Here is a 19,381-nt window from a genome sequence, read left to right as displayed (position 1 = left end):
CAAGAGAACAGGACAGTTCCTCCCGTGCAACTTGGTTTCTTAGCTTCTGTCCTTCCTGTGGCCCTGAGACAGCCTTCTCCTGCAAGCTGGGGGCGACAGGCCCTGCACCCCGCACAGCTCTACTTGGCAAAGGTGGGGCAGTTCAGTGGCATCAGTCAATGGTCATCCTTCCCCTCAGCACTCTTGTGTTGAGCCCCTGGTGCTAGAGCAATTAATGCCACCACGGCAAGGGGGCAGGAGGAGCTGAGAGGGGCTGACACCTGCCTGTGTTTTCCAGCACCTGCGTAACCCCTGACACCTGTAGGGGAAGGGAGAGAGAGGCCAGCCTTTCATCTATGAGCTTGGAACTGCTTCTGGATAAACTCTCCCAGGGCAGGAGGGAGCTGCTCCGCCTTGAGAATGTGGGGGTCCCCGGTGGTAGTCTGGTAAGTGACCCTAGGAATCGGGAGCGGCCAGTGGGGTGCTGAGCCTCCCACAGGCCATTGGAATCCAGAAGCCTTGCATCAAGGAGGGAAGAAGGGCCGCGAGTGTGGCCTGCCCGGTGTGTGGCCGCTTGGGGGAGGACTGCCTTCTCGGGCAGGGCCAGGCCACTGTCCTCAAGCTCGTTGTCGTTGTCTCTTGTCCTGGAATTCGAGCCATTCCTCCTTGTGAAGGATTTCCACAAGGTTGGCAGAAAACAGAACACTCCTCATTTGCTGCCCTTGAGGGGTCCTTAAAACAAATCAGAGCTCGAGTTGACCAAGAGATGCTTGATTTTGAGGAGCCTTCAAGTGCTCGCAGACCTGCTCGCGTGCTGTTCAGTCGTAAGGACGAGGAGAAAATCTCGTTTTCTTTGGCAGCAGAATTGCTGCCTCCCTTCCCCAGCTGAGACCCACTTTTTAAAAACACTGAAAAGCTCCTGGGAGTGGGAGGTGGAGCCTCCAAGGCCGGCCTGGACGTCACAATGGCTGTGGTTGTCTGGCTGCTGACTGTGGGCTTTTGTCTGGTGTTCTGTGGGGTTTGCAAGTCTGTGGACAAGGAAGGCCGTGGGAGGCTGAGTGGGGGGGGTGAGCAGGGAGGAGGGTCCCCTGGGCCCTGTCCCCGGGACTCCCCCGCTTCTCAGGGATGCCCAACAAAGGGGCTCAGTTTCCGGGGACAGAGCGTCACATCTGTCCCCAGGCTGGGACAGGCAAGTTTGGGGGCCAAACCGCAAGCCCACATCCTTTTCCTGATTGGTGCTCAAGGGGGCGTATAAGGCCAGGTACCCAGGGAGGGGGCGGTCGTCCGCCACCGCCTGCCACAGCAGCTCTGCCACGGCCGGTTCTGCCCCGTTCCCTGTGGACAGTGGAGGCAGGCAGGGACTCCCTAACGACGACGACGACGGGAGCTCCGTGCTAAATGTCAGCGTCTGACCCCTGCTGCTTCCTCCCGGGCTTATTCCTCTGCTCCAGTTTCAGATTTACTCCCCCTTGGAGAACCTTACTTCAAGACCAATTGCCCCAGCCAGGTCTTTGTTTTGCGAATTAATCAAATAATAATAGCGCTCCCTCCTGCTGGGGGAGGAGGCCCGGCAGGTTCAGCATCCAGCCAGCCCGGAGGAGCAGGGAGCAGGCTGTCTCTTAGGAGGGGTGGCCACCCTTGCTCTGAATTCAGTGAATGAAGTCAGGCAGCAGGGCAGCCCCGTGCTCCCCCTGGCTGGTTCCAGGCAGCCTCAGCTCAGATTCCAGGCTGGGGACACGGTCCTGTCACACTTTGCCGTCCCCACTCTTTGGGACCGTGGCCTTGGCAGTTGGCCTCCCTGGGCTTGGCATGACGCCCTGGCCCCCGTCCCACCCAGGAACGGAATGGCTCACTGGCGATAACCTTAGACAGAGGTGCAGTGCCCTTTCCTGCCTTTTAAAATTTAACTTTTTTAAAACTGAAGTCTAACACACCTACAGAAAAACATATAAATATTGTTAAAGGAGAACTTTTTAAAGGGTATAACAATGACTTGCAGATATAAAATGAACAGGTGTCAGAGGTTTTAATTTATTAACTAATAAGGGAACCGGTAAGATGTTACAAGTGGTTCGAAGGAGAATCCAAAGCGCAGACGCAGCTAGGCGTCAGGGTGCTGGGATGAATTTGCTTAGTACATGCGAAGTTGCTCAACATCCAGAGGTCGATAACCAATGGCAGCTCCACCGGACACTGTGTGCAGTTTTCTGGGCCAGAGTCGTTTGCGTTATCAGCTTTCTACAATCTACAGAGTTGTAAAATAGCTCAAAGACAAAGGTGCCTAGAATCAAACAAGCCTCAGAAATGCTCTAGACAACGCCCCGTTTCCCCTGGAGAAACAGAGTGATTTTAGGGGTGCATTTAAGAGTATTTCGCAATTCCCCCTTCGATCCAAGTGTAAGGCTTGATTCATTGTTCCAAAGCCAGCACCCACGTAACTGCCACTCGAGACACTACGGGACATCATGAGCGCCTTAGAAGCCCTTGGGCATTTCCCAATCACTCATTATTCTTGCCTTTCTCCCCGAAAGTAGCCACTATCTGGGTTTCTAAACCAAAAGGCTAGTTTTGTCTCTTTTTTTTTGTTTGTTTGTTTTGTTTTTTTTGTTTTTTTTGAGACAGAGTCTCGCTTTCTTTCCTAGGCTAGAGTGAGTGCTGTGGCGTCAGCCTAGCTCACAGCAACCTCAAACTCCTGGGCTCAAGCCATCCTCCTGCCTCAGCCTCCCGAGTAGCTGAGACTACAGGCATGCGCCACCATGCCCGGCTGATTTTTATATATATATATATTAGTTGGCCAATTAATTTCTTTCTATTTTTATGGTAGAGACGGGGTCTCGCTCAGGCTGGTTTTGAACTCCTGACCTTGAGCAATCCGCCCGCCTCGGCCTCCCAGAGAGCTAGGATTACAGGCGTGAGGCACCGCGCCCGGCCATCTTTTTGAACTTCCTATGAATGTAATAGAAGAGTGTACACTCGTCAGTGTCTGGCTTTCACTCAGCAAACTCTGAGATGCATCCAGGTTTTTGCATATGTAAGTAGCTCAGTCCTTTTCATTGCAGTGTAGTACTCCACTGGGTGAATAAGCTACAACGCATCCATTCTTCTACTGATGGGCACTGGGCAGTGCCCAGTATTAGGAAACAGTAGTGCTGCTGGGAACAAACTTGTGCGTGTCTTTCGATGCACTCGTGCGTGCCTTCTTGTTGGCTTGGAGTTTCTGGGTCATGGGGTGGAGGTATGTTCAGCTTTAGTAGATTCTACCTGTTTCCAAACATGGTTGAGCCAATCTCCTTCCCACCAGGAGGTGGGAACTTCCTCAATGCTCCCTATCCTGCCATGGCTCCCTCTTACTGTCAGTGTGTCTTCCGGCTTCTGGCTCCAGATTATTTCCTGATTGCCCCTAAGAAAAATTTCCTCCTGGGAAGTTCAGGTTCTTGCCTGCAGTTTTTTTTTTTTTTTTTTTTGAGACAGAGTCTTGCTCTGTTGCCTGGGCTAGAATGCCGTGGCGTCAGCCTAGCTCACAGCAACCTCAAACTCCTGGGCTAAAGCAATCCTCCTGCCTCAGCCTCCCGAGTAGCTGGGACTATAGGCATGAGCCACCATGCCCAGCTAATTTTTCTATTTTTAGTAGAGACAGGGTCTCGCTCTTGCTCAGGCTGGTCTCAAAGTCCTGACCTCAAGTGATTCTGCCACCTGGGCCTCCTGGAGAGCTAGGATCACAGGTGTGAGCCACCTCGCCCAGCCATGCAGTAGTTTCACATAGGGACAGTTTCAGTAGCTGGAAGGATTCTTTTTTTTTTTTTCTTCCAGAAGTATCTTATCAACAAATGGAAGAATTCTTTTAAAATGTGAGATCCCCTAGCACTCTGGGAGGCCGAGGCGGGCGGATTGCTCGAGGTCAGGAGTTCGAAACCAGCCTGAGCAAGAGCGAGACCCCCGTCTCTACTATAAATAGAAATAAATTAATTGGCCAACTAATATATATAGAAAAAATTAGCCGGGCATGGTGGCTCATGCCTGTAGTCCCAGCTAATCGGGAGGCTGAGGCAGGAGGATTGCTTGAGCCCAGGAGTTTGAGGTTGCTGTGAGCTAGGCTGACGCCACGGCACTCACTCTAGCCTGGGCAACAAAGCGAGACTCTGTCTCAAAAAAAAAAAAAAAAAAAAAAAAAGTGAGATCCTGCCCTTTCCTTGCTTGGAGTTTTCCAGGCTTCTCATCCTTTTTATGATAAACTCCCATCCTGTACTGTGGCTCCTGCCGGCCCCCTGCCTCGTGCTCACCATGTGCCCTTTGTCACTGGCTCCACTGACCTTCTTTGGATTCTGTCCACACACAAAGCTCACAAATACATCCCCTACTGCTTGTAACTATGCACCCACTGCCTGCCTGCCGGGAATGCCCTCCCCGGGTCTTTGCACAGGACTCCTGGGCTCGAATGTCACCTCTCAGTGATGCTTGACCTGGCATAAGGTAAAACACACGCCCTTCCTTTCTCACCTACAGGGCCGTCTATCTTGCCTGTGTTCAGCCAGTGGCGTTCCCATGGATCCTCCCCTTCAGGTCAAACAGGGACAGGCCAAGCCCCGCCCCTGAAGTTTCGACAGGTAAATCAATCATGCTTTTACGGTTTGCATCAGGCGCTGGGCCTTGCTCCACCGAGCAGCCCGATAACCAACTGGCTGTGCGACTGTTGGGCAATCTCAGAAGCAGGAGTGGCTTTGGAAGCCTCCGCCAAAGTGCGGAGGCCTCTCCTTCTCCCGACAGGGACGTGGGATTCCCGCAGGCCAGGTGCTGCAGGTCCCGTGGCTGGCTGGTGCCAGGATCAGGGCTGGGCCTGGCATCCTCTGACTCGGGGTTCAGTGCTTGTAACAATAATAAAAACCAGCACACGAGGCGTGTGCCAGGCCTGTCTTGGGGGATTTGCATCTATTAACTCGTCCTCACAGCGCGTGGCTTTGAGATTAGGGAGCAAGGTCCAGAGGGATGAATGACTTGTCCACAGCCCCACGGCAGTGAGCGGCAGAGCAGGGCCCACCCCAGAGCTGCTGCAGCAGACAGAAGACACTATGGGGCAAACACATCGTTGTCGAACCTTATTCTGGGCTGAGCCCTGTGCTAAGGGTTTTACATATATCTTCTCATTTCTTCTCCTTGACACCAATGAGAGGGGCTATTATTAATATTTTGCTACAAGGCTCAGGGGTCCCCAACACCACCCTCGCTTTTTTTTTTTTTTTTTTTTTGAGACAGAGTCTCACTTTGTTGCCCAGGGTAGAGTGAGTGCCGTGGTGTCAGCCTGGCTCACAGCAACCTCAGACTCCGGGGCTCAGTAATCCTACTGCCTCAGCCTCCCGAGTAGCTGGGACTACAGGCATGCGCCACCATGCCCGGCTAATTTTTTTTTTTTTTTTTTTTTGAGACAGAGTCTCGCTTTCTTGCCTAGGCTAGAGTGAGTGCCGTGGCGTCAGCCTAGCTCACAGCAACCTCAAACTCCTGGGCTCAAGTGATCCTCCTGCCTCAGCCTCCCGAGTAGCTGGGACTACAGGCACAAGCCACCATGCCCGGCTGATTTATATATATATATATTAGTTGGCCAATTAATTTCTTTCTATTTTTATGGTAGAGACGGGGTCTCGCTCAGGTTGGTTTTGAACTCCTGACCTTGAGCAATCCGCCCGCCTCGGCCTCCCAGAGTGCTAGGATTACAGGCGTGAGCCACCGCGCCCGGCCTAATTTTTTGTATATATATTTTTAGTTGGTCAATTAATTTATTTCTATTTTTGGTAGAGACGGGGTCTCGCTCAGGCTGGTTTCGAACTCCTGACCTTGAGCAATCCGCCCGCCTCGGCCTCCCAAAGTGCTAGGATTACAGGCATGAGCCACCGTGCCCGGCCACCACCCTCGCTTTTGACACAAATTGCAAATCAAGGGGGTCCCAGGACCACCTTCACTTTGACACCAATTTCAAGTTCACGGTGCCCCAAGTCCACCCTCAGGTTTGATGATTCACCAGAAGGACTCGCAGAACTCAGGAAAGCTGCTATACTCGTGGCTATCGTTCACTACAGTGAAAGGATGCAGGTGAAAACCAGCCAGGGGAGGAGGTACCTGGGGCTGGGTCCAGGAGACGTCCAGAGCGAGCTGCTGCGTGTCCTTTCCCAGGGGACTTGCGAGCTGACTTCTCCCAGCAGTGATGTGTGACGATACATGCGGAGTCTTGCTAACCAGGGAAGACCACTGAGCCTCAGTATCCAGAGTTTTTACTGGGGGTCAGTTGCGTAGGCACAGGTGAGCACCAGCACGGCTCACCTTAGCTCCAAGCCCCTCCGGAGATGGTGCCAACACCACGTGGTCCGTGGTTCCCAGCACCAGTCACGTGGGCAGCATACGGTATCTGGCATGGCCACTGCCCCAGGTAAACAAAGACGCTCTTTTTTCTTTTTGAGACAGAGTCTCACTCTGTTGCCCAGGCTAGAGTGAGTGCCGTGGCATCAGCCTAGCTCACAGCAACCTCAAACTCCTGGGCTCAAGCAATCCTGCTGCCTCAGCCTCCCGAGTAGCTGGGACTACAGGAATGCGCCACCATGCCTGGCTAATTTTTTCTATATATTTTTAGTTGGCCAAATAATTTCTTCCTATTTTTAAGTAGAGACAGGGTCTCACTCTTGCTCAGGCTGGTCTCGAACTCCTGAGCTCAAATGATCCTCCTGCTTTAGCCTCCCAGAGTGCTAGGATTACAGATGTGAGTCACCGCGCCCAGCCAGAAGACACTCTTTTTTTTTTGAGACAGAGTCTCGCTTTGTTGCCCAGGCTAGAGTGAGTGCTGTGGCATCAGCCTGGCTCACAGCAACCTCAGACTCCTGGGCTCAAGCAATCCTCCTGCCTCAGCCTCCCGATTAGCTGGGACTACAGGCATGTGCCACCATGCCCAGCTAATTTTTTCTATATACGTTAGTTGGCCAATTAATTTCTTTCTATTTATAGTAGAGAGGGGGTCTCGATCTTGCTCAGGCTGGTTTCGAACTCCTGACCTCGAGCAATCTGCCTGCCTCGGCCTCCCAGAGTGCTGGGATTACAGGCGTGAGCCACCGCGCCCGGCCCAGAAGACACTCTTTTTTTTTTTTTTTTTTTTTTTTTTGAGACAGAGTCTCGCTTTGTTGTCCAGGCTAGAGTGAGTGCCATGGCGTCAGCCTAGCTCACAGCAACCTCAAACTCCTGGGCTCAAGCGATCCTTCTGCCTCAGCCTCCCAAGTAGCTGGGACTACAGGCATGCGCCACCATGCCCGGCTAATTTTTTTTATATATATATCAGTTGGCTAATTAATTTCTTTCTATTTATAGTAGAGACGGGGTCTCGCTCTTGCTCAGGCTGGTTTTGAACTCCTGACCTTGAGCAATCCGCCCGCCTCGGCCTCCCAAGAGCTAGGATTACAGGCGTGAGCCACAGCGCCCGGCCAGAAGACACTCTTAATAGGCGAAATATTCCAAGGGCTTAGAATTTACTTCCCAAGTGCTGAGGGCAAAGGATCAAAACTTTCTCCAGGCCCAGGTTAATTCTTTACTGTATGTGCCCATTTTGAAGAAGAAAAAATGAAGTGTTGGAGAGGTTAAATGACTTGCCGGGTCACTTAGCTCCATCCAGGATCTGAGCTGTCCGACTCCAAGGCCCAGGACTGTGTGTTCTTCCTGGTGGCTTAACTGTCTCTGTTGAGAGGGAAATCAGCCCAGGAGATAAGTTTTTTCCATCTTCCCATTTCTCCACTTGTCAGATAATGTCAAGTGTGTGAGTGTGTGTGAGTGTTCTTCATGTCTAGAAGCCGTGTGTGAGTGTGTGTGTGTGTGAGAGTGTGTGAGTGTGTGAGTGTGTGTGTGAGTGTGAGTGTGTGTGAGTGTGTGAGTGAGTGTGTGTGAGAGTGTGTGTGAGTGTGTGTGAGAATGTGTGTGTGAGTGTGTGTGAGAGTGTGTGTGAGTGTGTGTGTGAGTGTGTGAGAGTGAGTGTGAGTGTGTGAGAGTGTGTGTGAGTGTGTGTGAGAATGTGTGTGTGAGAGTGTGTGTGAGTGTGTGTGTGAGTGTATGAGAGTGAGTGTGAGTGTGTGAGTGTGTGTGAGTGTGTGAGAGTGTGAGTGTGTGAGAGTGAGTGTGAGTGTCTGAGTGAGTGTGTGTGAGAGTGTGTGTGAGTGTGTGAGAGTGTGTGTGTGAGTGTGTGAGTGAGTGTGTGTGAGTGTGTGAGTGTGTGTGAGAGTGTGTGAGAGTGTGTGTGAGAGTGTGTGAGTGTGTGAGTGTGTGTGAGTGTGTGTGAGAATGTGTGTGTGAGTGTGTGTGAGAGTGTGTGAGTGTGTGTGTGAGAGTGTGTGAGAGTGTGAGTGTGTGTGAGTGTGTGTGAGAGTGTGAGTGTGTGAGAGTGAGTGTGAGTGTGTGAGAGTGTGTGTGAGTGTGTGAGAGTGTGTGTGTGAGTGTGTGAGTGAGTGTGTGTGAGTGTGTGTGTGTGAGAGTGTGTGAGAGTGTGTGTGAGTGTGTGTGTGAGAGTGTGTGAGAGTGTGAGTGTGTGTGTGAGTGTGTGAGAGTGAGTGTGAGTGTGTGAGTGAGTGTGTGTGAGAGTGTGTGTGAGTGTGTGTGAGTGTGTGTGTGAGTGTGTGTGTGAGTGTATGAGAATGTGTGTGAGAGTGTGTGAGTGTGTGTGAGAGTGCATGAGTGTGTGTGTGTGTGAGTGTGTGACTGTGTGTGAGTGTGTGTGAGAGTGCATGAGTGTGTGTGTGAGTGTGTGTGAGTGTGTGACTGTGTGTGAGTGTGTGTGTGAGTGTGTGTGAGTGTATGAGAATGTGTGAGAGTGCATGAGTGTGTGTGTGTGAGTGTGTGTGAGTGTGTGTGTGTGAGAGTGTGTGAGTGTGTGTGTGAGTGTGTGTGAGTGTGTGTGAGTGTGTGTGTGAGAGTGTGTGAGTGTGTGTGAGTGTGTGTGACTGTGAGAGTGTGTGTGAGTGTGTGAGAGTGTGTGTGTGAGTGCGTGAGTGTGCGTGAGAGTGTGTGTGAGTGTGAGTGTGTGTGAGAGTGTGAGAGTGTGTGTGAGAGTGTGTGTGAGTGTGTGAGTGTGTGTGAGTGTGTGTGTGAGTGTGTGAGTGTGTGTGTGAGTGTGTGAGTGTGTGTGAGTGTGAGTGAGTGAGTGTGTGTGAGTGTGTGAGAGTGTGAGTGTGTGTGAGTGTGTGTGAGTGTGTGAGTGTGTGTGAGTGAGAGTGTGAGAGTGTGTGAGAGTGCGTGTGAGTGTGTGAGTGTGTGTGTGAGTGTGTGTGAGTGTGTGTGTGAGAGTGTGTGAGTGTGTGTGAGTGTGTGAGAGTGTGTGTGTGAGAGTGCGTGAGTGTGCGTGAGAGTGTGTGAGAGTGTGAGAGTGTGTGTGAGAGTGTGTGTGAGTGTGTGAGTGTGTGTGAGTGTGTGTGTGAGTGTGTGAGTGTGTGTGTGAGTGTGTGAGTGTGTGAGTGTGAGTGAGTGAGTGTGTGTGAGTGTGTGAGAGTGTGAGTGTGTGTGAGTGTGTGTGAGTGTGTGAGTGTGTGTGAGTGAGAGTGTGAGAGTGTGTGAGAGTGCGTGTGAGTGTGTGAGTGTGTGAGTGTGTGTGAGTGTGTGTGTGTGTGTGCGCACAATCAGAGTGCACTACAGCTTCTGACTGCTGAGCTCAGGTGATCCTCCTGTCGGCCTGCCGAGGAGCTGGGGCTGCAGGCGTGCACCACGGTGCCCGGCTTGGGGTGTGTTTAACGTGAGCTCTCTGTCAGCCTCGCACCGTCAGGGAGGCCTGGGCAGGGCTCTGTCTGCTCATATCCAGCAAGAGTCCACTTCTGTGGCCAAACTATCCCACTTGATGTTGTTGTCTCTGTATGATTGCAGAAAACTCCAGGGTGCTTGGGATGAAAACATGAACTTAACACATGTTTATCAGGTGTCTGTGGACGCCTGGCACAGGGCAAGATGTTGAGGGTGCCATGGTGACCAAGTCAGATGTCATTTATGCCTTTTCCTGGAGTTTACAGTTTGCATGGGGCGGGGGGAGAAGGGAAGCAGACAGCTCTCCAGGTCACGTGCAGTATCCTGGTGACAGGACAGGTCATGGCTTCATTGTTCCCCATCCCAGGGTGTGCCAGGCTCCATCCACAGCCCTTTTTTTTTTATTTTTTTTTTTTATTTTTTTTTTTGAGACAGAGTCTCGGTTTGTTGCCCAGGCTAGAGTGAGTGCCGTGGCGTCAGCCTAGCTCACAGCAACCTCAAACTCCTGGGCTCGAGCGATCCTTCTGCCTCAGCCTCCCGAGTAGCTGGGACTACAGGCATGCACCACCATGCCCGGCTAATTTTTTTATATATATATCAGTTGGCCAATTAATTTCTTTCTATTTATAGTAGAGACGGGGTCTCGCTCTTGCTCAGGCTGGTTTTGAATTCCTGACCTTGAGCAATCTGCCCGCCTCGGCCTCCCAAGAGCTAGGATTACAGGCGTGAGCCACCGCGCCCGGCCTCATCCACAGCCCTTTGATGGACAATATTTACTGGGTAGCTCCTGGGTGCCAGATGCTGGTCCATGGGAGGACTTTGGGGACAGAATGGCCAGCAAGACAAGCACAGCCCCTGCCCCATCTGAGCTCCTCTTCACGTGAGTGGGAGACAAGCTTATCTCCACCTGTCTTCACTCAAGTGGCAGAAACACACAGAAATGTCACGAGCAACTAGGTAACACAATTTCCCAGAGTGGTGTGACCCAGGAAGGAAAGAGACACAGGGCTGTGGTAGAGAATGGGGGGTGGTCAGGGAGGGCCTCCTGGAGGAGGTGACATTTAAGCTGAGACCTGCAGATGAAGCGGAGCCAGCCATGTGAGGAGTGGGGAACAGTGCTTCAGGGAACAGCATATGCAGATGCCCCGAAGTGGAGAAGAGAACAGCTTGGCTGAGGGCAGCGTGGACTGTGGAATATTTGGACGTCGTTGCGAGGGTAGTGGGAGCCACTGAAGGTTCTAAGAGGGGACAGACGTGACCTCCTTTCCATTTTAAGATCCCTCACGGCTGCCATGTCCAGAATGGATGGGGGATGGGGTAGGCAGCAGCAAGGGTGGAGGTCACCAGGATACTGCACACTGCGTCTCACCTCTGGCATGTGCACAGGCTGTGTCCCCTACCTGAGTCCTCACCTGAGCCACACAGCTCCAAGGCTGAGCCAGTGGCTCCTACTCTACTTTTATGAGTTAGGTGACTTGTAAACAAGGTCCCACCTGGGCACTATTCATAACCTTTAAAGTGCACATGTCCACACCATCCACATTCAGCACAAGCCCCCATCTTCTCCACCAACTCTCCCAGACAATGGGGGGCTGTGTTCTCAGTGACGCCCCGACCTACATCTCATACCTGCATGGGAACGTGACATTGGCCTCGGGATTGATGCAGGGACACTTGTCAATTTCTCTGGTGCTCTAATTTGTCTGGCTGTGCGATGGGCTAGAAATGTGCTCTGTGACCATGGATATGTCATTTCATCTCTGAGCAACAGCAATTATCACCATGATAAGAGCTGTCATCTGTAGGCATGGCTCTGTGATGAGCAGCCTGTAAGGACCTTATATGCATTAACTCAAGTCTCACGTCCCCCTTGTGAAGTCCCATCATCATCACAACCATCATCATCACCATCACCACCATCATCACCACCACCATCACCACCATCATCATCACCACCACCATCATCACCATCACCACCATCATCACCATCACCACCATCATCACCACCACCACCATCATCACCACCATCACCATCATCATCACCACCATCACCATCATCACCATCACCATCATCACCACCATCATCACCACCATCATCACCATCACCATCATCACCACCATCATCACCACCATCACCATCATCACCACCATCACCATCATCACCACCATCATCACCACCATCACCATCATCACCACCATCATCACCATCACCACCATCATCACCATCACCACCATCATCACCATCACCACCATCACCATCATCACCACCGTCATCACCGTCATCACCATCACCACCGTCACCACCATCATCACCATCACCATCATCACCCCCATCACCATCATCACCACCATCATCACCATCACCATCATCACCCCCATCACCATCATCACCACCATCATCACCCCCATCACCACCATCATCACCATCAACACCATCATCACCACCATCACCATCATTACCACCATCATCACCATCACCACCATCATCACCATCACCACCATCATCACCACCACCATCTCTACCACCATCATCACCATCACCACCATCACCACCATCATCACCATCATCACCATCATCATCACCATCATCATCTCTACCACCATCATCACCACTATAATAGCCATCATCACTGCTCTGTTCATGATACAATCAGTTCACAAGGAGAAACTGAAACTGAGCAGCAGGTACACACACACACACGCACACACACACACACACACACGCACGCACGCGCAGAACAGAGGTGGGATTCCAGCCCAGATGCTGCGAGATGGAACACAGCGGTCAGCCTTAGTGATCTCCAGGACCTCGCTACTCACAGCAGCACTGGATCACCTGGGAGCTTGTTGGAACTGCTGCATCTGAGGCCCCGCCCCAGACCTGCTGAATCTGCATTCTAACAAGCGTCTGGGTGATTTGTGGGCACACTGGAATTCGAGAAGCCCTGCCGGAAGGTTCTTTGTCCTCAGGTATTCTGGGAACTGTGAACTTCATGTATAGGGTCGCTTTCAGTTAGGACAACCTGACTCCTGTGTGACCTTTCCTAACTATTCCACTGAAGCAGGGCTGAGAGGAGAAGTCCGTCCGTCCGTCCGTCCGTCCGTCCGTCCGTCCGTCCCTCCCTCCCTCCCTCCCTCCCTCCCTCCCTCCCTTCCGTCCTTCTCAGAAGCGTCTTCTTGCAGACGAGGTCGAGTGCTTCTCAGACCACATGACGCTGTGGATCCCAAGGAGCCACGTGGAGGGGCTGCGGCAGTGGTTGGGCAGAACCCTGCACGTGCCAGGTAAGGGACAGTCGGCTGGGCAGGGCCTTTGTTGGGGGTGAGACCCCTTAGGTCCCTCACCCCGGGCCCCTTGCATGTCCTTTTCCCTGCCTGGAAGGCTCCTCTCCCATTTCTCACGTTGATTCCTTCCTGTCACTCAAAGCTCTGCTCAAAGGCCACCTCCCGCCCAGGCCTGGCGACTCTCTTCAGTGGTCCCTGCCCACCCCGGTCAGTCTTGTCCTGTCTGTGTCTCATCACTCGTCATGAAAGCCGATCTTCCCATCGTTCGCAGGCTTGTCATCTGCACCTGCCCCCAGCAGAAGGGGCACTGGCCTTGCGTTTCAGAACTGGGAACACTGCCTGGTGCTTAGCAGACTCACAGTAAACGTTTGTTGAATGAGCAAACAGCCTGAAACCCTAAAAGAAGCGCCCATGTGTCGCCGATATGCCCCCAAATCTAAATCGCCCTGGGAAAGGAACGGAAGTGAGGCCGAAGGGGTGGTTCTTACACACCTGGAATGGGAAGCCGTCTCGTGCCCGCAGGGGGGAGTAGTGACAGTAGCAAAAAACAAGGGCACGGTGTCACTTACAGAAACCTTTCCGCCATGAGCTTGCAGCAGAAAAGGTGGGAGAGGAGTAGCTGCCATCAGGTGATCACCTGGAACCTTCTGGAAGGAATAAGATTAGAGAGATGTGCAAATAGCCCACTTCCATCCGTGTTCTCTACCTCGGGGGCCTCAAAGTGAGCCCTCAGAATTCCTCGTCTCTTTTGCACAGAAAGAGGAAAATTGAGGACAGAGGCTTTCCAATCTCTTCCGGAGTCTAGGAAAAGCTCCCAGGATTCCTGTTCATTCTGGAAATTCTTTTTTTTTTTTGAGACAGAGTCTCACTGTGTTGCCCAGGCGAGAGTGAGTGCCGTGGCATCAGCCTAGCTCACAGCAACCTCAAACTCCTGGGCTCAAGCGATCCTGCTGCCTCAGCCCCTCGAGTAGCTGGGACTACAGGCATGTGCCACCATGCCCGGCTAATTTTTTCTATATATCTTTAGTTGGCCAATTAATTTCTTCCTATTTTTAGTAGAGACGGGGTCTCGCTCTTGCTCAGGCTGGTCTTGAACTCCTGACCTCAAGTGAGCCTTCCACAACCTCCACCTGGGCCTCCCAGAGTGCTAGGATTACAGGCGTGAGCCACCGCCCCCAGCCTGGAAATTCTTAATGCCCCTTCCGGGACTGGCGTGGCCTGAATCGGCCGTGGGAGGGTCCGCTGCCCGAGGGCCGGCAAGCCCGGGATGCCTCGGGAGTGGCCTTTGTGTATTAAAAGGCCACTTTTCCAGGAGAAATGCCCTGGATACATTAAGCTGTCGCCTGTTCTTTGGAGAGCCATTATTAATGGAAAACAATAGATTAATAGTTTTAAAACGCTTGTTCAATAAGTAATTTTTATGGCTCTGGATAGAGCCCATTAAACATTTCTGTGTGTTATTATAAAGAAGTTTTAAGCGTAAAATCATAAAGTCAATAATCAGAGAATTAGTCGCAGCGGCCAGCCACAGGCCATTAGTTTTAGGCGCTGTCAGAGGCACACCTGTGGCTTTGAGGGAGAGTTTTCATTTCACGCCGGCAGGCAGCGCCAGGTGGGGACGGAGAAATGACAGTGGCTGCCGCCTCCCACAAACTCGAGGGGACAGCGAGCAGGTGTGAGCAGCGGGGTGCCAGGCAAATATTTACAAAGTGCAAACGTGAATGCGAAACTAAAATGATCCGGGTCAATTTGCACATCCCTGGCGCAGGCACTTTCTTTCCCCAGCGATCTGCCTTTCAGAGCCTCAGACAGGCGGGCGGAGGGGCGGCCTTGGTCTCCTGCTAAAGACAGCGGTGGAAGCCACCGTGCGTGCTTTTGAAAGGAAAGCGTGTGTCGCCAGAGAATCCCCCGCAGTAAAGGCTGCCGTTCTCTGAAATAGCGTACTCATCTCCCATCCAGTGCACAATTGAGCCGGGTGTTTGCAAATGAAACCGTGAGCTTTTAAAAATGACTTTTTACAAAACCATGACAAAGGCAATACAAGATAATTATGGAAACTAGAGGAAATCAAAGGCGATAATGAAAACGGCCCGTGACCCCTCTGTCCGGAGATATTCCTCTTTATGTTTCACTCATGCAACAAATATTTGCCGAGAGCCCCCAAGATGCCAGGCACAGCGCGAGGCACGAGGGGTGCAGGGTGCACGGAACAGACGGACACCCCTGGCCCCGTGCAGCTGACATTTCAGCGGAGGGCGACAATAAATATAATAAGTCAATGAGAAGCAGGTCAGAAAGCAATGAGTGCTGCAGAAAGAGAGGCAGAAGAGTAGGACAAGGGTGGCCTTAAGGGGGCAGTCAGGGTGGGCTTCATTGCGAAAGTGACTCAGAGGAGGTGGGGGAGTGAGCCCCACATGTGCCAAGGAGAAGAGGAATCCAGGCAGAGGGCACGGCCGGTGCAAAGGCCCTGAGGCAGGAGTGTCCCTGGGATGCCTGAGAAATAGCAGGTGGTGCTGGTGCAGCTGGAGCAGAGGAAGGGATGTGAAGAGAAGTGGGAGAGGACGTCAGACAGGTGAGGGACAAATCACATCAGGCCTTTGAAGACTTTGGCTTTTCTGCCGACAGCTTTGAACAGAGGAGGGACGTGACCTAAGTTTTGAACAGGATCCTACTGGCTGCAATTGTGGAACACAGGTAACAGGGGCGAGGGAGGAAACCAGGAGACCAGAGAGGAGGCAGCTGCAGAAACCCAGGCCAGTGGCCTGGCGCGGTGGCTCACGCCTATAGTCCCAGCGCTTTGGGAGGTGGGAGGATCATTTGAGGTCAGTAGTTTAAGACCAGCCTGAGCAACATAACAAGACTCCTCCTCTACAAAAAATAGAAAAATTAGCCAGGTGTGGTGGCGCACACCTGTAGTCCCAGCTACTCGGGAGGCTGAGGCAGGAGGATCGCTTGAGCCCAGGAGGTTGAGGCTGCAGTGAGCTATGATGATCCCACTGTACTCTACCAAGGGTGACAGAATGAGACCCTGTCACCAAAAAAACAAAAAAACAAAACAAAAAATAAAAACAAAGAAAGAAGGCCAGGCATGGTGGCTCATGCCTAGCCCTCTGGGAGGCCAAGGCGGGAGGATCACTCAAGGTCAGGAGTTCGTAACCAGCCTGAGCAAGAGTGAGACCCCCGTCCCTACTAAAAATAAATAGAAATTAATTGGCCAACTAAAAATACATAGAAAAAAGAATTAGCTGGGCATAGTGGCATGTGCCTGTAGTCCCAGCTACTCAGGAGGCTGAGGCAGGAGGACCACTTGAGCCCAGGAGTTTGAGGTTGCTGTGAGCTAGGCTGACGCCACAACACTCTCACCCAGGCAACAGGATGAGACTCTGTCTCCAAAAAGGAAGGAAGGAAGGAAGCCTGGCCCGGCCCGCCCCCAGAGTGGGGAGATGGGGTTGGATTCTGGAGATGTGTTGAAGGTATAACCTATGGGCTTTCCTGTTGGTGTATATTTTGGGGGGCCTTTTTCAATTACTGCTTTTAAAAACCCCCTCCAGGTAAGGAGCTCCCAGGCAGAGCAGTTTCTATTTGGTTTCTGCTATTTCTGACCCCTCCAGAGAGGAACCTCAGCGGGCTCAGCCCACGCTTCCGTCCCTTTCTCCTCACAGGTGTCTGGAGGTCCCCTGACCGCCTGGATTCTCTTCTTGCCAAATGTGGCTACTTCCTGCATCCGACTCCTGATGGTGACTTCATTTTTCGAGCTCAATACTCGGCCTGCTTTGTGCAGAAGGAGGTGAGTCTGGACAACGTTGTGTGTGTGTGTGTGTGTGTGTGTGTGTGTGTGTGTGTGTATGAAAGAGAGAGAGAGAGAGAGAAAGACAAGGACAGGGTCTTGCGCTGCTGCCCAGATTGGAGTACAGTGTCATGATCACAGCTCACTGCAATCTCCAGTGATCCTCTTGGCTCAGCCTCCCAAGTAGCTGGGACTACAGGTGTGCGCCACCATGCCCGGCTAATTTTGGGGGGATCTTGCTGTGTTGCTCAGGCTGGTCTTGAACTCCTGGCTTCAAGCGATCCTCCTGCCTTGGCCTCCCTGAGTGCTGGGATGACAGGTGTGAGCCCCTGCGCCTAGCCGGAAACATGTTTTCTTAGGGAGACTTCTTGATAGGGTCTCTTGGGATACATGACTCTGGGGGACAGAAGGGGCTAAGCCTGAGCTCGGATGTCAGGTAAGGTGACAAGGCACCATTGTGCCTCTGCAGACGCCCAGCTGAGGGACATGAGTGGGCTCTGCCCTCCCAGCGTTCAGGGCAGAGCTATGAAAAGACTGCTGGCTGCCCGGACTCCGCTCAGACGCTGCCTCCTCTGGGCCGTCTTCCTGGCCTTCACCCCTCCTCTGTGCCACGGCCCTGCTGCTGTCATTGCACCTGCCGCCCTGATTACCGTGGGTCTGCTCATGCAGCCATCTCCCGTTAGACCTGCGGTGTCTGGGGGAGGGGCAGCCACACCTACAGTTTTGCCCCAGGGCCTGGCACACAGCAGGTGCTCAGTAAGTGCTTAATGAAGTGAATAAATGGTGCTGAGGAGTTGCAGGGGCTGATGGACCACCCTCATCACTCGCATAGGCCCTCATGTGCTTGCAAGATATATGACTCTAAAATTTGCAGGAGTCGGATATTTTTGTATTCTTTTTCTTAAAGAGGCCCCCCCCACACAAATTGCATGAGCTTCAGGCCCTGAGTAACCCAGACCACGCAGGGGAGGCTGGGAGCAGGGCATCTGGGAGCTGGGCTGCCAGGGGGATTGTGCCGGCCAGAGGGAGGGAGCGGCAGGAGGCGGGCGCGGCCCCGATTCAACTGCCTGGGTGCTGGAGGTTGCAGGTCCTGCCCCCATTCCAGAGAGGGTGCAGGCTGCCCAGGTTTTCCTTTTCTCTCCTTTTTCTCCTCACTTTCACTTCCTCTTTCTTTAATTTCTTTGTCAGCCCTTCCTTGATGCAGCCCAAGTATTCCCCACGGGGGCTGTGGTCTGTTGTGGGGGAAGGAATTTCCAGAACTATCCTGCTTCTCCTCTTCCAAGTCCCGTCAGCACGCATCCTCCCCAGACCCCCATGAAGCCCAGACTTGGGCTCTTCCTGTGTGGCCAGTGAGGTCAGCCCAGGCGGCCCTTGAGGGACCCCTCGGTTTGACATCCTGGAAGCTCTGTTTTGCGCACGATGAACACCGGAAGGAGCCAGACCAGATCTTGCATCTAGTCCTGGGAATGGCCTTTGGCTTAGTCGCTTACCTCCTCTAAGCCTCAACTGCCTCATCTGTAAAATGGGAACAAGAAAGCCGACCCTACGAGGTAGTGGTGAGGATTAAAACAGACAGGTGTGAACAGTGTCAACTGTCACAGCTCTTGTCCTGTCCAACCAAGTTTGACCTACCCGAAATCCACAGGTGTCTCCCATCCCTGAGGGCTTCCCTGGTGGGGGCTGAGCTGCCAGAGCCCAGAAGCCAGGCCCAGGGTCTGAGTCCTCGCAGGCCAAGGTCTTGCTTCCCGTCCCTCCTCTGTGAGGCCTGCCCAGCTTAACACGAGGCAGCTCGTGTTAATGACATTTGCTGTGAACAGTCACTGACCTATAATTGCAGCCCATTAACTGTATTTTCTTCTCTCATTCGTACACATGAATTTTGCCCTGCTTCCAGAAAGCAAATTACAGGTTGGAAATCAGGATAGCTCAAAAAGGGGCGACAAGGTTGGAGCGGAGTGAGCTCTACGTAATGAAGTGTCCAGTGCTCACGTCCAGGCTGGGCCGAGAGACCGTCCACTGCGGACCCACGTTCATTCAGGTAGCGGGTTCAGAGGGCCTGGGAGACGGCGGCCGAGGGGCATCCCCAGCCTGGGCTTCTCTCCAAAGGGCGAGGCAGGTGGCCCTGGCTCCCGAGCCTCAGGACGAGGCTGGAGGGAGAGGTGGCAGCTGGAGATGCCACCAGCGGTGGGTACTGGCTGAGTGCTCGGGCCCCGCTGGGCTTTTGTCTGAGCAGGGAGGGCTGAGATGGGCTGGGAGCAGTGGCTTGAAGGTCTCTGAACTAGTGGCACTTGGCTCAGCGGAGCCTCCTGGGTTGTCACCAAAGCTGCAACATTGGATCTGTGTGTTCTTTTTCTCCGGATTGAAAACAGTTGCTGGTTTGAAAGCTCCTGTTTAACCTGGGTAATGGCAAAGAATTGTAGAGCTCAGATATCATCCATCGGGTGTAACATCTCTGTTGTAAAGATCGGGGAACAGAGGCTCATCCCCTGATCCAACTGTGAGCTCCTCCGCTGCCTTGCGCGCTCCTTGAAGTTGAGTTTCTCTCTAGCTCCAGGGGAAGCCTAAACAAAATCTGGGTGTGGGGTG

At 52.7% G+C, this 19,381-nt stretch overlaps 1 protein-coding gene across 1 annotated transcript in view; it reads left to right on the top strand.

The window, feature by feature from the left end:
* Positions 1 to 399: 399 nt before the first annotated feature.
* Positions 400 to 19,381, top strand: part of CIROZ (ciliated left-right organizer protein containing ZP-N domains) — a 56,058-nt gene continuing 37,076 nt past the window's right edge. Inside the window, exons 1-5 of the mRNA XM_076010018.1 lie at positions 400 to 425; positions 4,483 to 4,583; positions 12,910 to 13,008; positions 16,671 to 16,795; positions 18,690 to 18,833. Of these exons, the coding sequence (XP_075866133.1) occupies positions 400 to 425; positions 4,483 to 4,583; positions 12,910 to 13,008; positions 16,671 to 16,795; positions 18,690 to 18,833 (495 nt within the window). The remainder of the gene's footprint in view (positions 426 to 4,482; positions 4,584 to 12,909; positions 13,009 to 16,670; positions 16,796 to 18,689; positions 18,834 to 19,381) is intronic.

This window comes from Microcebus murinus, chromosome 2, assembly GCF_040939455.1.
Source record: "Microcebus murinus isolate Inina chromosome 2, M.murinus_Inina_mat1.0, whole genome shotgun sequence".
Taxonomy (NCBI): Eukaryota; Metazoa; Chordata; class Mammalia; order Primates; family Cheirogaleidae; genus Microcebus; species Microcebus murinus.
This window is presented reverse-complemented; position numbering and strand designations above follow the sequence as displayed.